This window comes from Apis dorsata, unplaced genomic scaffold (genome assembly GCF_000469605.1).
Source record: "Apis dorsata unplaced genomic scaffold, Apis dorsata 1.3 scaffold_254, whole genome shotgun sequence".
Lineage (NCBI taxonomy): Eukaryota > Metazoa > Arthropoda > Insecta > Hymenoptera > Apidae > Apis > Apis dorsata.
Window position 1 is genome coordinate 432791 of NW_006263532.1, and position 9952 is coordinate 442742.

The following is a 9952-nucleotide window of genomic DNA, read 5'->3' on the forward strand; positions in this document are numbered from 1 at the left end:
CTGACTCTACAAGGTGGCAGGGCGGGAGCAGGGGCCTGGCTCGAGGACGAGGTCGAAACGGGCCCTATGACGCCCACGTTGCCCCCACGTACCCCGTCCTCGGCCGAATGTTGCCTCGAGGATTGCGAACTCTGCGACAACCAACGACGACCGCCGCCTCTCGTCACCACCGTTGATACGCTCGACCCTGTTGCCTGATGGGACACCACCACCGTCCCTCCGCTGTCCAGTGACGTGCTCTGCGATCAGAAATTCAAATCAGTCGAGTTTGCTCGATCGAGATGGCCAGGGATTGACTTTAACTTTTAGGAACGGTTGGCTGGAAAACTGTAGGGGGGGGAAAAAACGTAACGAGTTTACTTTTATCGATTTTTTCATCTCGGTTGCTGATCTTGGTTGCTGAGAGAGAATATTTCGATGATTTTCGATCAGTAATCTTTACAACAATTTTGGAATATTTTGGAATATAACGTAAAGTGAATTTTAATACGTTCTTTTGATGTATCTTTCATACAAAGATCGTGGTGGATATAAAATTAATCGTCACGAAATTCTCTCTATTCAATTTACGTAAGTCGTGTGAAATTACCATAATTCGGGAGAAATTAAATTTGAAACAAAAATGGGGGAGGATCTATCTAGGTGCGAACTTTACGTAGCTAATAATTTTTTAATGAAACGGGAGGAAAGTTATAATAATATATAGCGAGAGAAATGTTTCAAGGTGCGCACTGTAAGAAATTGAGTTCAACTTCTGTTGGGATTTGAAGTATCGAGGTGAAGGTCGTGACAAATTTTTTGTCATTTCGGCTTTCAAACCTCGCTAAATAGAGCAGGATTTATTTATTAACGAAAGATCGTTAAGTCTAGCATTTAAAATTTTTGCACAAGTTATATTTTAACTATAAATCTTAGGATGTATCAACGAAATAAATAATAATTAACAGGCTCGAGCAACGTTTTCTCCTTGAATTCTCGGACTTGGCACATTCAGAACGATACCGTAAATGACGCTCCCTAATGTGGTAACTTGGATGCGGTTAGAATAAATAGAAACGTATTTGAGTTCTTTTCTTTGACGTTTTCAATTATTCCTTCGAGGGGGGAAGCTAATCGATTCAGCATAGGCTGTCGAAGATTTCTTATTGGTCTCGTCTTTTCATCGTCTTCTGTTTATTTTTTTCACTCCTTTTATCCGCATCCTTCGATGAACGACAAGCTAGTATTCCCGCTCGATGGAGAATTCGCATTCTTCAACCAGGGAATTCGAGATTCGATGATCGCTTCGAGGAAATCGCCATAGAATTTCTTAAGATTCGCGGAATATCGAGAGGAGAGGGTTTATTGCCCATTTTTGCCTTTGTTAATCGCATCCGTGCCCTCCCCCTTTGCATTCTTTCGATTCTGTTCACCGTACATGGTTTATTTTGCGATCCTCGTCAAAACGATATTAACTGTAATTGTTTTCTTTTTACCAGTCATTAATTGTTGTACCCTTTTTCTTATCTACTTAGAAAAAAATAATAGAATTATCGACTTACGATATATTTCTTATTCTAATAAAAATTAATGTTTTCCTTAAAGTCACTCTCTTTATTTACTTATTTAAAAATAACAAAAACGAAAAGCCTGGCAATATTCTTCTAATATTCCAATTAAAATCCCATCTTTCATTTTATCATCTCATCGAAACTTAAATCTTTCATTTGCAACGATGGCATATTTGAAAATGGAAAATTCAATATCGTCGAATATAATTCATCGCGACACATCGAAAATCAAACCTGGTCGAGATTACATAAAAGTATTCTGGAAGTAATCGTGACGAGGTAATGTCGGCGCGTCGCAACACCAGACGAACTAAACTCACAACACAGGTTGCCGGCTGTTTCTACTTCCAAATACGGACGAGGTGCGAGAGACTGGCTACGCAACTCCTTCGATGAAAGTATTTTTATTTTTGTCGTGAGCTACGCCGAAGAAACCCGTCTCACCACGCCGATCCATCGTGGATCGAGAGGAGTCGTAACAAACCGGAGAGAATCCTATCGCTTGAAAGATATCTTAAGCCATCAGATTCTCGCCGATTAATTGTGGCCAGTGTTCCATCGCGTTTCTTCTTTTTTTTTCTTTTCTCTTTTCTTCTTCTTCTTTTCCCTCCTCCAGCCACCGAATTGGCGCCGTTGATAAGAAATATGAAGAAATCGAGGTCGTCGCAGCGTTTTATTACGCGTGCACGTCCGATTTCTTTCGGCAACTTGGTTGTTTACCTAACGTGGAAAAATTGAAACGACCTCGAGCCTCGAAACAGGATAGAAATCGAGTGGAATATCTAGGTCGGGTCGATAATTCAACCGCCGTAAAACTGGATTTATCGCGTTTCTACGGCGAAACTTTGTTTTCTATCGTTTCCTGTATTTCTGAAAATCATCGATTAATATTATTACAGGCATCGATAGTCCATTGCAATGTCGTAACTATTCGACAGTGCAGAATTCCGAGGCCTGTTTGTTGTGCAACGGAAAGAAGATCGCGTATCCGGGGATACCGATAAACAGGAAGAGCTGCCAATTGTGCATTAGAGACGTGATCGATCGCTAAAGATTGTTAAATACTATTTTTATCGTTACAGGATATTCAAACGAAGCTGTGCAAAATTTTTATATATAGTTTGATTATTAAATTTTCTAAACGAATGATATTAGAACCGAATACGATTATTAAAATTCTACAACAAGTTGTTCTCAAGTTTTAAATTTAAAACTTAGAAAAAATTATTAGCTATTAAAGATTATATTTCAAGCTTATATATCTAAAAAATGTCAATCTTTTAGATATTTCAAAGAAAAAAAAAGATGGAAGAATAGATTTATAGAATATAATGATAGAAATGTTTAAAGAAACATTTAAACATTTTATTAAGAATGAAATTACTTACGTTTAAGTGATTCTTTCTGGATGTAACAGAAGAGTCTTGGGACGAGCCTCTCGAATAATGCCTGGAGAACACTTCAGCGAGTCTAGATCTTCCCGAGGTGGTTGCATTGACTTTGGATTTGTTTGGCGGCGATTCCTCGGCTGTTTTGGCCAGATTCGGATTACTGCTTTTGCGCTCCGGGAAAACTAAATGCTCGATGTTTGGCGTGTATCCAGGATCACTTCTCACGATATCCTGAAGAGTGATACGGCTACCGGTACTCGAACCGCCATTGCTGGAACAGATCGATTTCTTTTTATTAAATTAAAATTCCCGCCATATTCGTATTAATTACGTATATTTTAATTGAAATGTGCTTATTTAACCTTATAACATCTCATTCTCGAAAAATTTAAAAGGATTTTATTTTGATAAAATTTTATTCCACATTTTTTGCTTATTTTCACGTATAAAGTAACCATCTACCGATATTTTATTCATAGCTAATCAGGAATCGGTCAATTCTATTTGGATTTTTTCACGTGAATGTACAATTGTTTGTATATAACGTCTAATTCATGAATAGAGAATTGAATCGGTGTTCTGTCACTGTCGATGGCGCGAATATGCCGATCAATTACCGATCTGATAATATGCTGTCAACTCGATAACGATTTTAAGTCGATAACGATTTCCCTCGGCTCGATACCATCGTATTTGACGGTGTTCTCGATTGTTTGCAAGTCAAAATCCTCGACTCGACTCCGCGACGAGAATCAACAATAGTGGAATACGATTAATATTTATAGAGGATACGCGATCTCCATCGTTCTTCATGAGGATGTCTCCAGGGGTGTCGAGATTCTTCTCGCGTGAAAGGAATTTCGTCAAGGGACATTGGGGAAAGGGTGGTGAGCGTGGAACAGTGAAAGAGCAGAAGCATGATGGTGGGAACAAAAGGGAGGGTGAGACAAAGAATGGGCCAGAAGGCGGATCAGTGAAATGCACGGTGAATGCAATGTCGCGCACGTCGACACGCGTAATGCCGGCTTAAAAGGGTTAATTATGCAAGCCCGCTGAAAGCCACGGATAGTTTACTGTCCCCTGATATTTTTGTCCGAGATTTCCTCCTCTTCTACTCATATAATACGTTAAAAACGATTTAAAAAAAAGGAAAAGGAGAGAGGAAAAGTAAGAAAGGAACGGGCGGATTCGTAATAAAAATGTCGACGGCAGACCAGCTCCGGGGATCTATTGTAGTCGAGGCTGTAATGAAGACGAATATATAAACGAGGCGAGGGAAAAAATTCGATACACAGAAACCGTTTCCAAGATCGTTACTCTATTATACGTTCTTTTCTCCTGCTTCTTGTTCATCTTTGATTTCAAAAATTTTAAAAGATGTTAAAAAATATATCTTTAGAATGAATAAATAATTGTCTACTAAAATATTTACTATTCCCTAATGCTTCCCTTGAATTGATTTCACTTGTGTAAATAATGCACTATTTTCTCGCAAGTATTAATAATTGTTGAAAGCTTTGTCTCTTGATTTTTGTAGCAAACGTTATAATAATAAGTTACATTACGATCGAGATATTTCATCAAACTGACCTGGGTCCGAAACCGTACGACTGCCTCTGGCCTCGTCTTTTCCCGCTGCCACGGCCAGGCTTGATGTTTGTCACCTCCGCTAATTGCAGCAAGCGATTGCGATGCTGCCGCAACAGCGGGTCTTCCCTGCGATTCATTTTAACCGGTGCAAGTGGAATCCTGTCGTTCCAGCATCCTGTAATCGCAAAAAAACAAAGGTCGCTTAAATATTCTCTTCGAATAGAAAAAAATCCGCGCGAATGGTGCACAATTATCGTGATTGTCGCCACAATTTATTGAACTCGTTGAAGATTTATTGAAACATGGGAAAAAGTAAAACAGGAAAATGGATGGATTAATCTGCGTTAATATTATGAAAATGATGATAAATCTCTCGTTGTCAAATGTGCAGAATTTTTTTGCCTCTCTCCCCACGTCAATATCGAATTTACGTAGCTTTCTTTTTACGATTTTGACGCCATCAAATTTAATTTTCATCAGTTTTATTTCTCTTCGCGCTCTTGGATGAATTAATTTGTTTCGAAGGAAACTTTTTTTTTTTACGATTCTAGCGTTATCATTGTTCCTCTCCACTTTCGTGTTATCGAGTTGTGATGACCACGGTCTCGAAATTATATATGACAGTTTTCTGTACTAAAAAGTTTACCATTGCGCGGATGGGACATGTGCATTCGATCGTTAAAATTTAACGATACTTGTTCTAGAAATTCTAACAAGGAAATGTAATCGAAATAATTCGATTGGGATCTCAATAGACATCTTCGTGGGGACGATAATCGATCTCGTGTTAAACGTTAGGCAATATGTTTCAATAGAAACTATTCTTAAAACTTTAAAGGCAAAAGGATGGTAATTGTCGGCTTGTGGATTCTTCTCTCGGGGCTCGTGTCGGATCAGGAAAAAAATTTACTACTGACACTGTGCCCGCCATGCTTTCAGTCCTCTTTGAAATAGAACTGGGGGGGAGGAAGGGAAATCTTGGCAAATAGGACCGAAAATGTCGTTCCCTTTTTTTTTTTTTTTTTTTCTTTCTGTTTCACTGTTAAAAACTTGCGGCATTGTGTCAGCACTGTATCGTCTCTATAAACGTTCCTTTTTGTTCTTTCAATTGAAACGATTTTCCATTGAACACAAAGAACTATGAAACGTTTTTTCTATTTCCATTCGAAAGTATCATTGAACGTTCTATTCGATAAAACTATCGACCGGTTTATTAGTTTATCGCGCCGTTAAAAGTTATTTCGAGTTCTTTCAATCAAAAAGAACGCTAAAAATAATGTTTAATTATCCGTATACGATTAATTAAATAAAACTTCTTACACTTTCGTAATTCATAAATACATCTATATCGTTGGAAGCCAATAAAGTCCAATATTTGATATTTAGCAATAATGAACTCTATTTTAAGTTGGAGCATCGATAAAAATTTTCCGAAGCGTAACCAATTTATGTGTTGATGAGAACGTATAAAGTTTTAAATGAACATTAACGTGGTCCATGCGTAAATGTGATGGAAGTGCGTCGTATATTGTGAAAAAAATTATTATTCATCTATCGAAGATGATTACACTTGCGTACCATTATATTTAATTCTAATGGAATTCCGCGAGAGAATCACGAAAATATAACAAAATAAAACAAACATTTTTATTTAGAAGGAATGGAAAACAAGAGTGAAAAAGCATTCAATGAAATTAAAATTTATTATCTTCAAGTTTCAAGTTTAATCGATATCTAACTTTTAAACATATAGTACACAAAAATTGAATATTTAACCTTTTACGATCTCTATAAATAAATGTTGCAGTCGGTTTATTCTTTCATCACTGAACATTGTCAAAGACATACGATGTTATTTAACGAAAAAAATATAAAATGTAACGCAGAATTTATACACGTGAAAAAATTCTGTAAAATATACCCTCTATCGAGCAAATGTTTCACGAGAAACAATTTTGTATTTAATATCTACTAACTTTATCAATTTATATTTATATTTATATTTAGAATCAAAAGAAAACTTTGATTTATTTTTTTCTAATGAGAAATGTTTTTTTATAAATTGAAAATTTCCAGAATATTCCATTTTCGGAAAGATAACTCCAAGAATTCTGTTTCCTCTATTTTTCTATTTTCAACATTGATATACCATTTATAAGATATAACAAAAATTATATGGATAAATAAATCAACTCCTTGGAATATTTTATATTTGCATTACAATATATATGTCATCACCAAAGAAGAATATCTTTGATGATAACGTTATTTATATATATAACATATACCTACTTTAAATAAATTTTAAGGATAATAGCTCGATTAAAATGCATAGTTATATAGAAGCAACATTGTTGTCTATATTGAATATTAATTGCGTTTCAAAAATTTTCTTACGAAAATGAATATTTTCATATTTTATGACCCATTGTTCAAACAATACGAAAATAATTTCAACTAAAAATAAATAATTAACGATAAAATATTAAAACATTTCAATAATTTCAGTGTAAAAAAGGTTTTTCAATTTCTGCAACAGAAGAATATTGCACGTGACAGAATTTTACGAATAAATGAACATGGAAATAAATTGTGCGGAGATTTTTGCGCGTTTCTCAGTTGTAATTCGAAAACGTGTTCGCGCGTGGCTAAAGTCACTCCATAAATTGTAAATTGTGATCGGAATTTACGAGTGGGACGCACTGCGGTTTTTCGAAACGAGAATTATCCGATCGAAACAGATGCTTCGAGTCGACTGATCAAGATTTATGGTTACGTGTCCAAGAACGAAATAGCGGTGAAGCAGAGCGATTTGCAATAGTTTCCATTTATCGATCTCTCTTGACCTTTCATAAATATATATTCAAGAATTGTATACAAGATTTAGAAGAAATATTTCTAAACTATTTGTCAAAAATAATATATTCATTGGAAGATTTTATTCGAATTTATATTTTTAAATTGATTTAATTATCTTTTTATTTTACGAGCATACGTTGTACGGAGATAAAGAAATAAAATTATAGGAATTTTTGATCGAATGTTGGCAGTGACACATGACACGTCGGGCATTTAATTAAACTTTTAAAAGTACGTAGCAATTAGAATGAAGTATGCAAATGCACAATTCAATGAAACCGTCGAGTGTGAAATACCATTAATGTTGGGTTAGACGGAGTTGAAATTAATTTTATTTACGAGAAAATCTAGCTAATGACTGTCATTTCATTGATTTATGAACAATTCGGTGTGTTACGATTTTACGATCATCATACTAGTGAAATTACAAAGCTGTATAATAAAACTCGTTGAAATGCTCTTTACGAAATTATTAATTATATTCAATAGTCATTGTAAATTAAAATTGTACCACAACTATTATATAGAATAAAATTATTACTTTCGATATTATTAATTTATTTGCTACGCACACGTTCCTCTTTTCCAATATTCTCGTTTCCACTGTTCAATTTTATATTCTCACATTTCACTTAACATACTTAAACACACCTTGCAAATAAACCAAGACATTATGCTAAAACCAGCAATAACAAAAACGATTGAATGGTAGAAAATTTATAAATTATAACAATAAAATGGAATATTCGCGGTAAACTTAAAATGCGTTTGTTTTCGCCAGGTATCGATTGAAACCTCCAGTAATCGTCTCCTTCTTTTCATCTCTCGCCATCCAAGGGCTAAGAGTTATTATTCTAACGAGCAATTCGCTTTAAATATTTCCCCTGCGGATGATTCGCAAAGAACATGGTCCCCGCAAGTACACGAAGTGGTGCTTTCCAAAGCGTTGAGCGGAGTATCCACGCCTATTCACAGTTAACGTAAGCGCCAATGTTGCATATAAATGTGTGCAATATTCCACGCGAGCACACAATGTCGGTATTATCCGGTTGGCTCTCGTGTTCGTTGCCAGATAAATACAATGGGAACGGGGCGTTAAGTCAACACGGCGTGGTTATCTGGACTCTTGGAAGAGGAGAAAATGCTCGTGAAGGAACGGTATACGTTCGAAAGCTCTTAAAGCTCGGGTCATCGTTGAATTACGCCTGGATTTTCGAGGATCGCGCTATTGTGCTCGCCACTCCATGATAATTTTCCCCGCATCCTTTTTACACGATTTCACCGTCCTTCGATTGTCCCTCCATAGCAATGGATGCTTCTCTTCGTTACGTAATTGCGTAATTACTAATTGCGTAACGATGAAAAATGACAATCTTGCGTAATTATGGTAGATAGGACGAAAGTATCGTGTCCAAATATAATAAAGTTCGTTGCATACATAATATATACATATATATATGCTAAAGTGTCGTCACGGGATCTTAACAATTCGAGTCACTGCCAAGACTTGTAATTTCATTGTGAAATTAATAATTCAGTTATTTCAAGATGAAATAGTTGCTCAGACGATTGGGACAGATGTACGTTCAACAAGATACGGATAATATTAATGATCGATTCTTGGTAATCCTTCTCATACAGTTTCATAGATTAATTAATCACGTAACTCGACAAATCCTCTATGCGAGATCATGCTGATAGAGGTTCAAAGTTGGCTGAAATTTCGCCGTGGAATTTCCCAGATGATTTCCCCATGGAATGCACGGCAAACCATAAAACTTTGTATCGGGCATATTATTGGCCGGTTCATAGACGATATCGACCAGCATTTTTCAATCAAGTTCTCTCCGACAATCGTATATTGCTATTTCGATCGTTGTCTTCGCCTACGATAACCTGTCTAGCCTGCGAAATTATACATTTAGCGTGTACAAGTGGTTGGTAGACTACCCTTATCACCGCGCTACGAGTGCCGTATATTGTCCAAATTCTCAAGAGAGGAATATTGAAATTTTGTATCGTTGATAGGATCGATAAATATCATAAACGTGACGCGCGTATGTAATATCTTCTTTGGAAAATAAGTTCAATAAATATTTTTCCCCGTTAATCAAGCTATTACGAATACTTGAGAAATTAATTAAGAAATTTTGAAATTGAATTTCGAGACCACCCGCAATTGATCTGACAGGGGAAAATAATTCGATATTTTATTCAATCCTGAGAGATATCGTGGCAGAATGTTCGACGTGGGATTCCACGTGATGTTATATCAAACATAGGGATGGCACAGGTCTCTCCACCGTGCGTTCAGTCTCATCGCTGAGGATGGGGTGCATGCATAATTCGCGTTTTCGAGTGGTAGAGGGAAAGAAGAGGAGGAGAAAGAAGCGAAAGCACTTCGACCACGGAAAAAACCACAGGAGTAGATTTTCAATTATCCTGGAAAAGGTACTTGAAAGCATTCGAGTCGAGAATTCCGCTTACAAGACCAAGTTTAGAACGTTCGCGAATCCCTTCCTTTTCTACGTATCTTGTAAAAATCGCAAAAAAAAAAAAAAA

The 9952-nt window shown here is 36.2% G+C and overlaps 1 protein-coding gene across 1 annotated transcript in view; it reads right to left on the reverse strand.

Annotated features, from left to right (window-relative positions):
• The window catches only part of LOC102677799, a 24652-nt gene that overhangs the window by 4648 nt on the left and 10052 nt on the right, over nucleotides 1-9952 (reverse strand). Inside the window, exons 2-4 of the mRNA XM_031510681.1 lie at nucleotides 4532-4706; nucleotides 2939-3212; nucleotides 1-239 (exon numbers count right to left, since the gene is read on the reverse strand). Of these exons, the coding sequence (XP_031366541.1) occupies nucleotides 1-239; nucleotides 2939-3212; nucleotides 4532-4668 (650 nt within the window). The 5' untranslated portion in view covers nucleotides 4669-4706. The remainder of the gene's footprint in view (nucleotides 240-2938; nucleotides 3213-4531; nucleotides 4707-9952) is intronic.